General features: G+C 53.1%; 1 protein-coding gene across 2 annotated transcripts; it reads right to left on the bottom strand.

Moving 5' to 3' along the window:
* Positions 1–3678: 3678 nt before the first annotated feature.
* On the bottom strand, positions 3679–10860 carry ORAI2 (ORAI calcium release-activated calcium modulator 2; the record flags this gene model as incomplete). 2 transcript variants are annotated; one of them, XM_080702244.1, is made up of 2 exons in its annotated part: positions 3679–4252; positions 10613–10860. In XM_080702244.1, 2 exons carry the CDS (start codon positions 10849–10851, stop codon positions 3679–3681), a joined length of 813 nt encoding a protein of 270 aa, XP_080558370.1. The 2 variants fall into 2 exon arrangements, with proteins under 2 accessions (XP_080558370.1, XP_080558369.1); XM_080702243.1 differs by having other exon boundaries at positions 3679–4218; positions 10627–10851.
* Positions 10861–17098: the final 6238 nt, after the last annotated feature.

Here is a 17098-nt window from a genome sequence, read left to right as displayed (position 1 = left end):
TTTTTTTTTTGGTGGTACTGGGGTTACTGGAAGCCCTTCTACCTCCGGGCTACACTCCCAGACCTATTTTTTTTATACTTTTTTATTTGGAAACAGGGTCTCCTAAGCCAGCGCACGCGGCTGGCTTCGAACCTGCGCAATCCTCCTGTCTCCACCTCCCAAGCGCGGGGATTACAAGCGTGCGCCACTATGCCCGGCCGAACCCAGGGGCATTCTACTCCGAGCTACACCCTCAGTCCTATTTTTTATTCTTTATTTTTGAAACAGGGTCTCACTAAGTTGCGGAGGGCCTCAGTAAGTAGCTAAGGCTGTCTGTGAACCGCGATCCTCCGGTCTCAGCCTCCAGAATGCTGGGATTACAAGCGTGCGCTACCACGCCCGGCTGTGTTTTTTTTTTCTTTTTTTTTTTTCTTTAAGGAAACAACAGCCTCCACTATAAACACTGACTTACCCAAGGCTGGAAAATGGTGACTTGCTCACCAGGTTCTGTTCAGAGCCCAGATCTCTGGCTGCACCAGCCCTGGGGAGCCACACTGGGTGCGGCCGTCTGGCCCTCTGTTTGCCAAACCGGCACCACCTTATTCTCTCTACGCTGGTGCCAGCTGCGCTGCACACGTGATTCCTAGCAGCCTCCAGGCTGAAGGGCCACGTAGTGAATAGAGGACAGAAACCCTTCCTAGGAGTGGGGCCTACCTCGGTGGGTAACTTCCCAAACACAGAATGGGTGCTTCCCCATCAGTGCCACCGAGCTGGATCTCCCCGGGGCTATAGGGACTGGGGTCCAGAGCTTCAGCAGCTCCTCTCCTGGAGGGCTCGGGCACTTAGCTGACTCCAACCAGATGGGTTCTGCTGGCCTTGGCCGCCCCCTTGGGAAGGGAAATTGAGGCAGTGGTGCTGCTGCCAGGAGCATTCCCTCGGGACTCCGAGCCTCTCAGGAGCCTGGGGCTGAGCACCTTGCCAATCCTTTCTAGGGAAGTCCACGCCCTTGTGGGGTGGCCTGCTAGGACCCTGGCCAAGTGGAGAAGCAGTCATGGTGGGATCAGGAACCCAGTGCAGACGCTACCACGGAGAGACCAGGGGCCACCATGCGTGCTCTCTACCCACAGAATCCCACCAAGAGTGCAGAGCTTTGAATAGCTTTACTGGTTTATTCAGATCAATCCAGGGTGACTTAAAAATCCATATGCAGGACAGGAGTTCTGCCCACCACGCGAGCTGCACAATAATGCATAAACAGTAGCAGCCAGGCGCAGGCTGCAAGGTGAGCCGCCCTCCCCCAGCCTCAGTCTGTCCTCAACAGACCTTCCTAGAAGACACCAATCACAATCTGCCTCTGCCTTTGTAAAACAGGAACAGGCGAGCTTTGAAACTCGCCTGTTTCAAAGCAGGTGTACAGGGAGACATTCCGCGTCAGGAAGGGCCTCAGCCTGTCTGCAGGTGTTCCTTCTAGAAGCCCTGGGAGCAAAATTAGGGCAAACCTGTGCTGGCTCCAGCCTGGCATGGAGCCTGTCACTAGGCAGAGGCCGCAGTTCCTAGAACACTGCAAAACCAGGTTACGCCTCCAGAAGCTGAATTTCTAGCCTGTAGTTTGCTTTCCCATCCCCCTGGCTGCCCTGCTAAGCTGTCTGTGCTGCTCCCAATGGCACTTACTCTCCACCTTCTGACAGGTGCTAGGCACCCCCCCCCCAGCTTCCCGCTCCTGAGAGGCGCCCCCATGTGCGGCCAGCTCCCTTCCCACACTGTCTGCCCCAGGCCGCAGTACTAGAGAGGCTGGAGCCAGGAGACGCCAGAAGGACGTTATTCTGACAGTGTGGGATCTGCCCACCACTGTGGCACCATGACTGGGACCCTGACACTGATGCTGTCAGGCCAGAGCTCTGCCCTGGGCTGGCATTGAGTAGAGTTGGCACAGCCTGGAGCTGGGCCCCAGGGGCAGGGGTACCAGATGGCCCTGGGAAGTGGACCCAAGGTGGCCCCTCCCAAACAAACGCCTCCAGCCAGAGGAAGAGCCCTCTCCCCCTGCTCAGCTGTGGGTCACTCATTCAGAAGAGCTGGCCTGTCTTGACCCTTCCCGAACACACGTAGCCACCTTACAGGGACACTGACATTCTTTAGCAAGGCAAACACATCCATCCAGACGAGCCTTCTCAACAAGGCTCCAGGGAAGCAGCCATGACCAGGGGACGAGCGGGTCCCAGACGCAGGTCTGCAGGGGGAAAGGACACACCCTTTGGAAGAGGCAGGGCCCTTCTCTGGCCCCATGGGATACGATGTCACTTGGAGGGCAGACTCAGCCTGGCTCCCCAGGGCCCTCGGCAACTGAGAACTGTGTTAAGGACGTTCTCAACGGAGCGTCACACTGCCAGGGACCTCAACTAGGCCACCAGGATCCCATGGCACACACTCTAGACCCCACAGAGACCTCAACTAGGCCACCAGGATCCCACGGCACACGCTCTAGACCCCACAGAGACAGGAGGCTGTTATAAGAAATGTAAGCAGAGCACAAAGAAGCCCAGCGACCATTTATATACAGAACAAAAATGAAGGCGTCCCTCTCCAGGTTTCTGCTGGAGCATGGGGTAAATGGTTTCCAGCCGGCTCAGGGAACACAGTGCTCCCACATAAGCTGGTGCTCTAGCACACGTGGGTACCCGACAGCACAGGCCAGTGTCTACCAGATGCCCCACAATACACAGCCATGTAAATGTGGGGACAGAAACCCTGTGTCCACAGAGGCCTGGGGCCCAGCAAGGGACACTGAGGGTCTAACCTTCCCTATCATCACTGTCCTAACAAGGAGGGCCTGCATCTGGCCAGGGCCAGCTCCCGACCCCAATACCCACAGTCCAAGCAGGGCAGAGGGCCTTGTTAACCCCCAGGCTATCCCCTCTCCACATCTGGCAGCAGGGCACTGGGCTGGCTCTGTGTCTGAGCAGGTGGCCCTGGCCAGCTGCCGATGCAGCCCAGAGGGGCACCTGACTCAAGCTCAGCGGCTATTCTGCGACCAAGAATACCTCTGGCCCCTTCTCCACCTGATGGCCTCAGTGACTCAGTGTGGCCAGGCTCCATGCTGGCTGGAAAATAAGATCTGAGCCCACTGTGCCCCAGACCACCCCTCAGTTAATGTGGCCTCCCTCCAGAAGTGGAAACTGCCTCCTGACCCTGGCCAGTCCTCCCAACCTGAGGAACTGACAGCGTAGACACCCAGCCACAGCATGCATCACACCTACCGAGGTAACACGCCCCGCAAGCCTTCCTCGGCAAGCCAGCCACCTGTTCCCAGCAGGGCCTGGGTGGGGAAGCACCCTAAGCCATACCCTGCCCCTGTGAGAGGCCCCGCCCTCTATTCACCAGGAGCCACCTGGGCCCGTGGGCAATCCCTCCTCTGAACACATGGCCCCTGGCCCTGACCCGGTGGCCACAGGTGGCAGGGCTCTGAGGTTCCCCTTGGCCACCGCTGCCACTAGGGACCCTTGCTGGGTCAGGGCCTCCTGGCCTTGCCCGGACCCAGGAAGTCCCTGGGGCCAAGGAGGGCCTTCCTCTCCTCCCCGTTAGCAATCTGTCGTCCAGGTTGTCATGACATTAAGACAGGAGTAAGACTTTGGTCTGGAACGATCTGGCAGTGTCCGAGCGGCCCGGCTAGCGAGCTGCGTTTCTGGCGACCCCGGCCCGGGCTCACACCACCTGCAGGCTGCGCTCGTGTCCGTCCAGCTGCACCTTGAGCTTGTGCAGCTCCTCGATCTCACGGTTGTGACGCTCGGTCTTGTGGCGCACCAGCGAGCGGTAGAAGTGGATGGTGAAGACCACAAAGATGAGGCCCACGGGCACCATGATGATGGTGGACACCAGGGCGGCCTGCCAGCCCGTGTGGCCGCCGGGGCCGGGCGCAGGGCTGGGCTGGTGCCTGGAGTCCACGGGGAGGAACTTGATCCAGCAGAGCAGCACCACCTCGGCCAGGAAGAGCAGGATGCCCAGCACGGTGGAGAAGCCCCAGGCCAGCTCGATGTAGGGGTGCATGCGCTCGTGCGGCGACTCGCTGATGGAGTTGAGGTTGTGGATGTTGCTCACGGCCTCCACGTTGGGCAGGATGCACGTGCTGATGAGCAGGGCGAACAGGTGCACGGCCACCAGCACGGTGGTGCAGGCACTGAAGGCGATGAGCAGCGGCGGTGGGTACTGGTACTGCGTCTCCAGCTGCACCTCCACCATGGCCACCTGTTGAGACACAGAGGGTGGGGCGGGGCTGCACCTAACCACGGCCACCCGAGGGCCGGAGGGGGGCGCCGCGGGACTCACCCATCCTCAGGGCCCGGGAGCCCAGAGGGCACCCTGCTCACTGTTTAGAAGTTTTAGCCAGGTGTGGTGGCACTACCTGTAATCCCAGTACTTGGGAGGCTGAGACAGGAGGATCACGGTTCGCAGACAGCCTCAGCTACTTAGTGAGGCCCTCTGCAACTCAGTGAGACCCGGTTTCAAAATAAAGAATAAAAAAAAAAAAAATAGGGCAGGGGGTGTAGCTCAGAGGTAGAAGCCCCAGGGTTCCATCCCCAGTTCCACACACACAAAATTAATTAATTAATTAAATAAAAACGGATAGGATGTAGCTCAGAGGTAGAATGTCCCTGTGTTCAATCTCTAGTAACATACACACGCGCGCACACACACACACGCGTGCACACGTCTTATTACTTTTTGCTGTGCTAGGGTTGAACCTAGGGCCTCATGTATGTTTAGCAAATGCTCTACCTCTAACAGCCATTAAAAGTTAGTTTTAGCCGGGCGTGGCGGTGCACGCTTGTAATCCTCGCACTTGGGAGGCGGAGACAGGAGGATCGCGCTGGTTCGGAGCCAGCCGCACTGGCTTAAGAGACCCTGTTTCCACATAAAGTTAAAAAATAGGTCTGGGAGTATAGCCCGTTGGAGTGTAGCCCAGAGGTAGAAGGGCTTCCAGGAACCCCAGTACCACAAAAAAAAAAAAAAAAAATTTAGTTTTATTTTTTATCTTACTTGGTACTGGGGATTGTACCAAGGGGCATTCTACCTCTGAATTACACCTCTAGCCCTATTTTATTTTTATTTTGAAACAGGGTCTCACTAGGTTGATGAGAGTCTCACTACAGTGCTCTCACTACTTGCTAAGGCTGTCCTCGAACCTGTGATCCTCCTGTCTCAGCCTCCCAAGTCCTGGGATTACAAGTATGCACCACCATGCCTGGCTAAAAAATTATTTTACAAAAAAAAAATAAATAAAAAATATATATATAAAAGAATAATTTTTCTATATCTACAAAAGTTTTGCGGGATTATGATAGCAATTATTAAACTTGTACATAAAATAAGGAAAAAATTATTTTAATTAATTTTTTTTTTGCAGATGGAATGGAACTCAGGGGCATTCTATCTCTGAGCTACACTCCCAGCCCTATTTTTTATTCTTTATTCTGAAACAGGGTCTCACTAAGTAGCTGAGGCTGCGAACCTGTGATCCTCCCGTCTCTGCCTCCCAAGTACTGGGACTGTAGGTGTGCACCACCATGCCCAGCTGCGCCTGCGCCATTTTTATGTTTTTGCATCGAGTACTAAACCCAGGGGCATTCACCTCTGAACCACACCCCCAGCCCTTTTATAATTTTTCTATTTGAAGTGGAATCCTGCTAAGTTGCTGAGGGTCCCAGTAAGTTGTGATGGGTCTTGCTAAGTAGCTGAGGTTGGCCTCAAACCTTCAATCCTCCAGTCTCAGCCTTCCAAATACTGGGATTACTGATGTGTGACAGCTGAGCCATATCTGTTTAAAAAATCTCTAAAAGAGAAGACTTAACAACTTCCTCTGGCAACTACTGCTTCCTAGAGTGAGAACCTCACCCTTTCATTTCGCCTTCGGTGATGATGAAACATTTGGTAGGGAAAGGAGATATTGTAGTCCTAGTGGACCAGAGCTGGACGGCCACTCAACAGCAATTATGGCCGGGGCCTTGGTGAAAAGTATCAAAACGAATGAGCAGTGGCCACGTGGCACAGGCTAAATGACCTTTCTCCAGTATCCCTGCCGCCCCCGGTAGGCTCTTGGTATAACAAAGGCCCAAAGAAAGGACTTAGAAATTGCAGAGGACGCCAAGATAGGAAACAAAGATGATTTAAAGGCAGAAGAAGGGGCCCATAAAAAGCAGTTTTGCTCTGCCTCAAGCAGAAAAGGCCAGAGGCCATTTTCACCGCATTCCTGCATCCGTTTTATGAGGCTGCCTCAGAGAAACCTGAAGAAATAAGCTTAAGCTTGAGGTCAGGCTTCAGCACTCGCCGTGGGACAAAGGTGAGCTGTGCAGTTTTTGATCCCAGCTACCCGGGAGGCTGAAGCGGGAGGATGGCAAGTTTGAGGCTAGCCTGGGTGAGTTAGCGAGACCCTGTCTGAACACTTACAAAAATATAAAGAGCTGGGGATGTGGTTCAGTGGTAAGGTACTTCTGGGTTCAATCCTCAGTGATGAGAAAGAAAAAGAAAAAAGAAAACAAAGAAAAGAAAGAAAAGGTGAGGGAGAAGCGAGCCTGCCTCACCTAGGCAACTGCCTGTGTTCATGGCCACAACCCTGCGATCTGCCTGCATCTCAGCTGCCTGCATCTCAGAAGCCACCTGATTCAAAGGCGGGACACTCTAATCCAACCACGCAGGCACCAGCTGCTTCCTCCACCCGGGTCTGAGATCCGTGCTGAACATTGCAGGAGCTTCCCAGCCCCGGGATGGAGCTTCTAGAAGAGGGGGGCAGGGGGAAGGGTCCCGGGGGGGCTTCTGAAATGTAGTCCCCAAACTGCTTAAGGAAGCACTTACTGCTACACAACAGATATTACAGAAGTGGGAAAGAAAGAAACCAGAGCCGGGCGTGGTGGCGCACACTTGTTACGGCGATTGGGAGGCTGAGACAGGAGGATCCGGGTTCGCGGACGGCCTCAGGTGCTTAGTGAGGCCTTCGCAACTCAGTGAGACCCTGTTTCAAAATAAATAATAAAATAGGGCTGGGATGTAACTCAGAGCTAGAATGCCCCTGGGTTCCATCCCCCGTAACACATACACACACCAAACAAAAACACAAACACACAAAAAAACCCGTGGTTTGGTTTGGTTTTGTTGATACTGGGGATTGAACCCAGGGACATTCTACCTCTGAACAACATCCCAGCCTTAATTTACTTTTTTAAATTTTGAAATAGCTTCTTGCCAGGAGTGGTGGCACATGCTTGTAATTTCAGCATTCAGGAGGCTGGGACTGGAGGATCACGGTTTCACGGACAGCCTCACCTCTTAGTGAGGCCCTCTGCAATTTAGTGAGACCCTGTTTCAAAATAAAGAATAAGCCAGGCGTGGTGGTGCACGCTTGTAATCCCTGCGCTTGGGAGGCTGAGACAGGATCACACAGGTTCGAAGCCAGCCTTGGCTACTTAGCGAGACCCTGTTTCCAAATATAATATAAAATAGGTCTGGGAGTATAGCCCGGAGGTAGAAAGCCTCTGGGTTCCACCCCTAGTAACACACACACACACACACACACACACACACACATACACACACACACACACACACACGAATAAAAAACAAGGCAGAGGGTGTGGCTTGGTGGTCAAAATGCCCCTGGGTTCCATCCTCTGACTTGCTGGTTGATGACTCATTACTTGCTGAAGCTGTTCTTGGAACCTGAGATCCTCCTGTCTCTGTCTCCCAAGTACTGGGATTACAGATGTGCACCACCAAGCCCAGCAAATATTCTATCTATCTATCTATCTATCTATCTATTTATTTATTTTGTGGTAATGGGGGTGGAATGGAGATGCCTTCTACCTCCGAGCTATACTCCCAGACCTATTTTATATTTCATTTAGAAACAGGGTCTCACTAAGTGGCTGAGAGCCTCACTAAGTAGCTGAGGCTGGCTTCGAACCTGTGCGATCCTCCTGTCTCAGCCTCCCAAGTGCGGGGATTACAAGCGTGTGCCACCACACCCAGCTAAATATTCTTTTTTTAACTTGATGAAAACCATGAAAAAAAAATCACTATAAACCAAAGTTGCGTATCATCTGATTATATACTTTTGTAATTATGTTAAAGATCTCAAGGCTTTTTTTTTTTTTTTTTTTTGCGATACTGGGAATGGAACCCACGGGCATTCTACTTTTAAGCTACACCCCCAGCCATATTTTTTATTCTTTATTTGGAAACAGGGTCTAACTAAGTTGTGGAGGGCCTCACTAAGTAGCTGAGGCTGGTCTCGAACTGGGATTCTTCAGTCTCAGCTTCCCAAATGCTGGAATTACAAGCATGCACCACCATGGCCCGGCTACAATAAGCCTTTTTTAGTGTGTATGGCAACAGGAATGGAATCCAAGGCCCTTCAACCTCCAGGCTACACCCCCAGCCTTTTTTTTTTTTTTTTTTAATTTGAAAACAAGTTCTCGGTAGGTTGCTAAGGCTGGCTTCAAACCTGTGATCCTCCCATCTTGGCCTCCCAAGTACTGGGATTACAGGTATGTAACACCATGCCTGGCTTTTTCTTTTTCTTTTTTTTCCTGGCAGTCCTGGGGGTTGGAATCAAGGGCATTCCATCTCTGAGATACACCCCCAGTGCTATTTTTATTTTTATTTTTTGCAGTACTGGGGATGGAACTCAGGGGCATTGTACCTCCAACCTACATCCCCAGCCCTACTTTTCAGTCCTTTTATTTTTTAAACAGGTTCTCACTGAGTTATGAAGGGCCTTGTTAAGTAGCTGAGGCTGTCTGTAAACTGTGATCCTCTGGTCTCAGCCTCCTGAATGCTGGGATTACAAGCATGCACCACCATGCCCGGCCCCAGTCCTATTTTTTTATTCTATATCTTGAAACAGGGTCTTACTGAGTTGCAGAGGGCCTCAAAAGTAGCTGAGAAATGGTGGTACACACTTGTAATCCCAGTACTTGGGATGCTGAGACAGGAGGATGGCAGGTTCACAGCCAGCTTTAGCTACTTAGTGAGGCCCTCCACAACTCAGTAAGACCCTGTTTCAAAATAAAGAATAAAAAAATAGGGTTAGGGGTGTAGCTTGGAAGTAGATGCCCTTGGGTCCAATCCCCAGGACCAGAAAAAACAAAACAGGCTTTTTGTGTGTGTGTGGTACTGGGGATGGAACCCAGGGGCTTTTCTACCTCCGGTCTATACTCCCAGACCTGTTTTATATTTTATTTGGAAACAAGGTCTCACTAAGTTGCTGAAAGCCTCACTCAGTAGCTGAGGCTGACTTCGAACCTGTGCAATCCTCCTGTGTCAGCCTCCCAAGCACTGGAATTACAAGCATGCGCCACCACACCTGGCTAAAACAGCCCTTTTTAAGCCACAAACCTAACTGGGAACAAACAGGCTGACCTCCTGCGACTTCTGCCCTGCCCTGTGTGAAGCCTCACCCTCTTTAACTAGGGAGCTTTCATTTTTCCCATCACAATGACTGAGTAGGTCCTCGCAGCCACAGTGGCTCGCCCTGCAAGTTTTTATTTTAAATTGCATCACCAGCTGTGTGTGGTGGCACATGTCTCTAATCCTAGTACTTGGGAGGCTAAGAGAGAGACAGGAGGATCACAGGTTAGAAGACAGCCTCAGTAAGACTGTTAGCAAGACCCTGTTTCTAAATAAAAATTAAAAAGAGCCGGGTGTGGTGGCGCACACTTGTAATCCCCACACTTGGGAGGCGGAGACAGGAGGATCGCACAGGTTCGAAGCCAGCCTCTCCGGCTTAAGAGACCTTGTTTCCAAATTTAAAAAAATATAAAATAGGTCTGGGAGTGTAGCCCTGAGGTAGAAGGACTTCCAGGAACCCCAGTACCACCAAAATAAATAAATAAATAAACAAACAAATAAATAAATAAATAGGGCTGGGGGTATAGCACAGAGGTAGAAAGCCCCTACATTCAATCCCCAGTACCAAAAAAATAATAGTAATTTTGTACTACCAACCTAACAACTGAGATTGGGGGCCATAGAAGAAATGATTATTTCTACGTTAAGTTAAAGTAAATCAGTTGTAGCCCAGTGGACCTCAGAACGCAGCCAGGAGGGCTGCGCCCTGACATCCTCGCCCCAAGGACAATTCCCCCTGGGACATGGGACAGGGAGGGACAGGGACTGTGGAGTCACAGCAGTCGTGGCCTGGCTGGGCTGGAGACTGCCTCTTGTCCTGGCATGACTCGGAGGGAGAGCGGGAGCCGGAAGCCAGGCCAGCTCTGCTCTGTCACCCCCGAGGAGGTGACATTTGATGAGCATCCGTGTTCCCAGTGGGGCTCACCCTCCTTGGTTCCCGAGTCCCTCAGGTTTCTAAGCTTCTGGGTGGCACCCAAGATGGGGCAGCCATGGTGCCTTTCCCAAGAAAGCTTCCGTGGAAGCTATTTTAATTCCCCGGCTACTCTTTTTGCCAGCAAATACTTTGTGTGACATGAAAAGTGGGCTTTCTGAGGACTCTGGGGCTTGGGGCTCCTCTGGGTCCCCCCAGCTCTGTGAAATACTGGGATGTGGACAGACTTGTCTTGGCTGCCAGGGGCGGGAGCAGAGGAAGTGCTGTGCTCCCCAAGGTATCCCTGGGCCACACCCCGCCCCACACCACTCACGTGCACTCACCATGGCAAAGCCGGAGAGGAGGGCTGACGTCCTGCTGGAGGCCTTCAGCTTGGCCCTGCTCAGGTAGAGCTTCCTCCAGGAGAGGGCCTGCACCGAATGGTGGTTGGAGGTGACCAGTTCCAGGTAGCTGCGGCGGACCCAGTCCCGGTAATCCATGCCCTTGTGGCCGGGCTCAGGGCAGGCGGCGGTGGTGGGGTCCACAGGCACGTTGAGCTCAGTGCTCATGGTGGGAGCCAGGCTGGGGTGGGAGAGAGGGAGACAGGCTCAGCCATCCTAGCTAGTTCCTGTGGCCTGGGAAAGCCAGGCTCCACGTGCATTTAATCTTCTGTGGTATATATCCCATGCAGAGCTATATAGGTTCCAAAGGTAGAGTGGGGATGGGGTCCTGGTCTCTGAGACAGTCCCCAAGCCAGATTGTGGGGACCACCTGCAGAAGAGGGGCCCGGAGTGCATTAGTGGGAGAGGGGGTCGGGAAGGCATTAGTGGACATCACCATGGTAAAGGTGTTCTGCAAAGCAGGAGCCGCCTCCCTCCCCACACCTCTCTCCCCAGAAGTCTCCAAGACAGTGTGGCTCTTGGGTGAGTGGAATTCAAAGGCTGACTCAGAGCACCCCCTGAATCCTCCATTTATGCACCATCTTTAAAGAACAGGGAGCCTTAGCCTTCAGAAAGAGCCCAGGAGCCGGGCGTGGTGGCACACACTTGTAATCCCAGCATTCGGAAGGCGGAGACTGGAAGATCACAGTTTGCGGACAGCCTCAGCTACTTAATGAGGCCCCTTGCAACTCTATGAGACCCTGTTTCAAAAATAAAGAATAAAAAATTAGGGCTGATAGAATGATATAAAATATAAAGAATAAAAATTAAAAGAATAAAAAATTAAAATTAAAATTAAAATTAAAGAAAAAAATTAAAAGAATAAAAGATAAAGAATAAAAAATTAGAGGTAGAATACCCCTGGGTTCCATCCCCAGTATCGAGAAGAAAAAAAAAGGGCTGGGGGTAGAGCTCTAGGCTTAATACCCAATACCAATAAATACGTTAATTCAAAACAAAACAAAACAAAAATACTGTTCCAATGTCCAGCTGCCAACTGTAAAACAGACATTTCCAAGTTATCACCAGCGCTTCACATCCAACTTTAAATTTTTATCAGTATAGTTTATCCTAAAAACAAATACCTGGCTTATATAACTCAAATTAAGCCATGTCCAAGTAGATGAGGAAAGCTTTAACAAAATGAAAACCTGAGTTAATTAACTGACATGAGCAGATTTTAAGGAGAAACGGACACTGGGGACCCCAGAGTCACCCCTGACAGACACAGGCTTTGACAATAATGTTGCCCAAACATAAGAACTGGTCTGTTGAGATTTGTGCATTTGACCCCAGATCCCCACTAACCCAAATAGGGAACTGGTGGTCTCCAGTGGCCTCAGGCAGCTTGGGCAGCCATGCCAGAATCCAGCTCTGATTAATCCCCAGAGCGCGCTTGAAGGGCACAGGCACCTTGCAGCTCACTTGGCCCTGGTAACCTCCGTGTTCAGGCCCACCAGGCCCCATGGAAAGCCTACTTAAATCTATTAAAAACACATCAGGGTTCCTAGGTCCCAGGGTGTGGCTGGGAGCCCGGTGGACTGGGCCAGGTTTGCCAGAGTCAGCAGCAAAGGAAGTGTACCCCCCCTTCATCCATCCATGCCAACCTCTCAGAAGGTTCAACAGGAAGGCGCTGGGGCAGGGGTCTCCCTCGGCACAGGCTGCAGAGCCACGGCTCTTACTGCCAAGCATCAGGATCCCTGGGGAACACTTCCGGGCTCTATCTGCCAGGGGATGCGATTTTCTGATCAGTTAGAGGAATGCCAGCTTGGGCACCCGTTACATCTTGCCTGCATCTGCAGCCAGCAACTCTGTATCCAAGCGCTTCACCTGGAATGACCCTTCCCTTAGAGGAAGAATTCAGAGAAATGATGCTCACTAAGCAATCCACTGGTTAGCTCCAAATAACAGGAAGATGCCACAATTTGAACAGGTACTTTTTTTGGTGTGTGGTACTGGGGATGGAACCCAGGGGCAATCTACCTCCGAGCTACATCCCCTGCCCTGTTTTTTATTTTTATTTATTTATTTATTTATTTATTTATTTATTTATTTATTTATTTTGCGGGTTTGGGGATGGAACCCAGGGGCATTTGACCTCTGAGCTACACCCCCTGCCCTATTTTTTATTCTTTATTTTGAAACAGGGTTTCACTAAGTTGCAGAGGGCCTCACTAAGTAGCTGAGGCTGTCCGCGAACCGGGATCCTCCTGTCTCAGCCTCCCGAATGCTGGGATTACAAGCGTGCGCCACCACACCCGGTTTATTCTTTATTTTGAAACGGGGTATCACTGAGTTGCAAAGGGCCTCACTCAGTAGCTGAGGCTGGCTTCAAACCTGTGTGATCCTCCTGTCTCAGCCTCCCAAATGCTGGGATTAGAAGTGTGTGCCACCACACCCAGCGGACAAAGTACAACTTTTCCTTCCCCTTCCCATGGAGGTCATAACGGAGTTAGTTACACGGAGACAGTATGTAGGGAGCGTCGAGCAGAGAGAGCTAGTCCTTGCCCCCTGCACCCCAGAGATGCTCCCTGCACGAGAAGGGGGAGGAGGCACAGTCTCCACCTCCAAGGAACTCACTGTCCAGTGCCGACAGAGACAAGGGGGTGACTCTCGTCCAATGAGCTCACTGCTATAGTGACGGGGAGCAGAGAAGAGCCGCTGCCTCCCACTAAGGCAAGGGAAAGGTCACTGCAGGGAACACCAGACAGCAAGCTTAGGGGACTCAGGCACCGTAGGGAAGATAGCCTTGGCAAAGAGGGACCCTCCCTCCAAGAGATGCTGCCTGCACAGAGGGTTCTGAGAAGCAGGAAGCGCGGCTTTTGGGATGGCCTCCCTGCTCCAGGGGGCAGGGAGGTGTGGGTGGGAGACCCTTGGAGCCAGGGCCGCAGCACCACCCTGTCTAGCAGGCAGTCTGTGGTGGGTTTTCACCGGGTGGTGCCTGGCCACAGGGGCATGGGAGTTGGTGACGAGGACATTCAGGCCCTGCTGAGACCATCTGGGCTGGGGCCACCATTTGAGCCAATGAAACAGTTGGTGGGCTGAGAAGACTGGGAGTCCAGGGAGCGCTGGTGGCCTCCCAAAGGAGGAGGGGCTGTGTGCGGTGAAGCAGAGGGAAGCCCAGGGGCCACCTGTGAATGTAAGCTAGGCTCTAGTTGGACAGTGGAGACCTAGAGCCTCAGGGGAGTGAGTTCTGAGGGTGGCCTCCAGGGAGTGGCGGGGCACTGCTGCAGGTAGCCCCAGAGTACACTGGGGTGGGCAAGAAGGGCTGTCTGTCTGCCTGGAGCTGGGTCTTGACACACAAGAATAAGTACTAAAGACAGAGAGAGAAGCCACCTCCTTCAGAATGACCAGCCCAGACCCTCCCAGCCAAGGCCTCCCTGTCCAGCTTTTGCCCCAGTGGGTGGAGCAGCCTGGTCCCCATACTGCAGGCTGGGGGGAGGGGGTGTGAGAAGGGACAAAATGGGGCCTGACATTTCTTTTTTTTTTTTTCTTTTTTTTTTCTCTTTTTTTTCCTTCCAGTACTGGGGATGGAACCCAGGGGCATTCTACCTCCGAGCGACACTCCCAGCCCTATTTTTTATTCTTTATTTTGAAACAGGGTCTCACTGAGTTGCAAAGGGCCTCACTAAGTAGCTGAGGCTGTCAGCGAACCTGGATCCTCCTGTCTCAGCCTCCCAAATGCTGGGATTACAAGCATGTGTCAGCCTGACATTTCTGACAGGTACACAAGCTCAGAAGAATGCTCTCCTAGCTAAACCTTCTGGGGACTGTTTTTATAAGGAACCGAAATAAGGTCTTGTAGAAAAAATTCTCTCTCTCGGTCTCTGTCTCTCAGCGATTCTCCTTGGCAGGCTTGTTTGAAACATTTCTGGGGGACAGGTTTTGGAGTTTGTCTTATCTTCCTCTAAACATCTGGGACTCAGGAAATGTCTCTGTCGCACATGGGTGCGCGGAGGGATCCCTGCACCCCACAGGGGTCTCCCAGAGGTGTCCACCCATGTCTCTATCCCTTCTCCTGGAGAAGGCCCAGATTCGGCCGGCGCCCCCAACTTCCGAATCCTCTGCTCACGGCGCCCCGCCCGGCCCGGGATCCCGCAGCCCTGGGGCCACCTGGCTGCCCTTAACCACTCGGCCATCCTCTATTCCCGCTCCATCCCAAGCTCGCCCAGGACGAGGCGCAGTACCTTCCCGGGCCAGTGTCCTCGGTCCAACCTCCCCCCCACTGGACTGACACCACCGTCCCCCCCATTTCCGTGGCCGGTTCCCCGCGGCTGAGCACTCACCGGAGCAGTCCTGCGGGCGCCCGGCTCCCGCCTGGGGCTGGAGCGTGGCCCTGCGGCCCCTCGTCCTTCCGCCTGGAGAGGGGTCCCCGGCCCCGCCTCCGCCCCGCCCCCGCAGCCGCTGCTATGGCAACGGGGCGCCGCCATCACGTGGCCGCCCCCAGGGGTGCCTCGGGCCACGTGACCTGCGGCCCTGGCTGGGAGGGGGGAGCTCCGGGTGCCCCCCACCTGGACCACCCAGGGCGTGCTGCTGGGAAGACCGCCAGCCGTGCGCACCTCCTCCGCCTCGCTCAGCGGAGGGCGCGCCCATCCCCGGCCGAGACCCAGGAGCCTGGCTTTCTCTGACCCCGGTCAGACACGCAAGGTCCGCAGAGCCATCCCTGCTGGGCCCACGGGTGTGTGGGTCTGAGCCCTGAAGGTCGCGCCGGGGGCCTCAGGGCTCGCCTCGGAGGATGGGAGGATGCGGGGCAGCGGTCCTCGGCGGCTGCTGCTGCGTGGAGGGCTGGAGTGGGAACTGGGCGGGGAAGGAGAAGGGGCGGCTCAGCCTGGCCACACCGGAGTTTGCCCAGGGTGCGCAGTGGCACCGCGAAACCAGCTGGTCTGGGTTGCCCGGGTCGCACCGCCCACTCCCAGGTCCAGCGAGATGGGGGGGGGCACCCAACCTGGGCCCTGGGGGTCGTGGTCCGAAGGCCATGCTCAGGGCAGCTCACGGCTGCACAAAAGGGCGTCGGCACCGCGGCGGGTCCCTTCCACTCGCTTCAGCAGCGGCCTCTCATCCTTCCTGGTGAACTCTGTGGTTTACAACCGAGATATGCAAACAGGAACCTTCCTTTTCAGGAAGTTCACATGAATAATTCACCGAGAGGCGAGATGGGTTCATATATATCAGCCGGCCGGTGCCAGACGGCTCCTGGAGGCCTTCCTCTGCCTGGTAGGCTGTTGCATGCCCTACATAGGATTTTTCCATCTGTCACTACAGCATTAGACTGTGACACACTTATCCAAATGAAAGAAAAATTCCATTCGTGTCGCCCGCTCCAAGTTTTCTGACAACTGGAAGAATAAAGATGTTGCTGATGCCAGGCTAAGTCTCTTTATACATCAGGTTGCACTTAAGGTCATTGCCGAGAGCTGAGTGGTACCTTTAAATCCAGAAGGCCCTTAAACACAGATTAAACCAGTTTCCCCCATGTGGGTTGCTGACCTAACAGGGAGGTCAGGCCCTAACAGGGGCATAAGCAAATGACAGGGTCTGACAACTGCCTCCCTGAGCTATAAGCCCAGCCCTATTTTACTTTTAGTTTTGAAACAGGGTCTAAGCTGAGGAGGGCCCTGCTGTAGCAAAGGGCTCATTTTATTTCAGGGAGCAAATCCTCAAAAGATCGTGTTGTGGCTTGCGCTCGTGCGCACGCGCTCTCTCTCTGTACTGGGGATTGAGTCCAGGGGCATTCTACTTGTAAAGCTACACTCCCAGCCCTATTTGGAAACAGTCTCGTAAGTGGACAAGGCTGGCCTCACCAGCGATGCTTGCGTCTCAGCCTCTCAAGGACTGGGATTACTGGTGTGCACCCAGTTCACATTGTGGCTTCCAAACCTCAAGCTCGTGGTAAGCGATCTTGAAAACAGGAAGAATGCTTTGTAAACTACAGTAGCTGAATCATCGATGGAAACCGTCTCAGCAAGGGAGGTGTCTGCTTCTTGCACTCACGCAGGAAGCCTGGCTTTGCTGTCCTTTAGAAAGTTTCCAGCATCATTGGTGACGCCTCCACCCGCATGTCTGGACAGCAGCGGAATGTCAGCTGTGATTACCAGTGCTTCTCAGAGCCATTTTCCTACCCAAATAGAGGGAATGTTTTTCCTCCTAAAAAATTAAGGGAGGTGAATGTGAAGGAACCATAATGGACGATTTAACAGTCACAAAACTGATGGCTGAAGGGTCCTTCTCAGGCACATGGTGGTTGAGTGGGAGGTGTATTGCTATGAAGTGTTGGGGTCAAGGTGACAGATGCCCCAGTTGTGAGCCTCCGCTATCCTCCCCTTGAAAAAAGAAAATTTGGCTGGGCGTGGTGGCGTACGCTTGTAATCCCTGCGCT

The sequence above is a fragment of the Muscardinus avellanarius genome (assembly GCF_963383645.1).
Source record: "Muscardinus avellanarius genome assembly, chromosome: 10".
NCBI lineage: Eukaryota > Metazoa > Chordata > Mammalia > Rodentia > Gliridae > Muscardinus > Muscardinus avellanarius.
The sequence above is the reverse complement of the archived record's forward strand: the minus strand, read 5'-3'. Positions and strand labels throughout refer to the sequence as shown.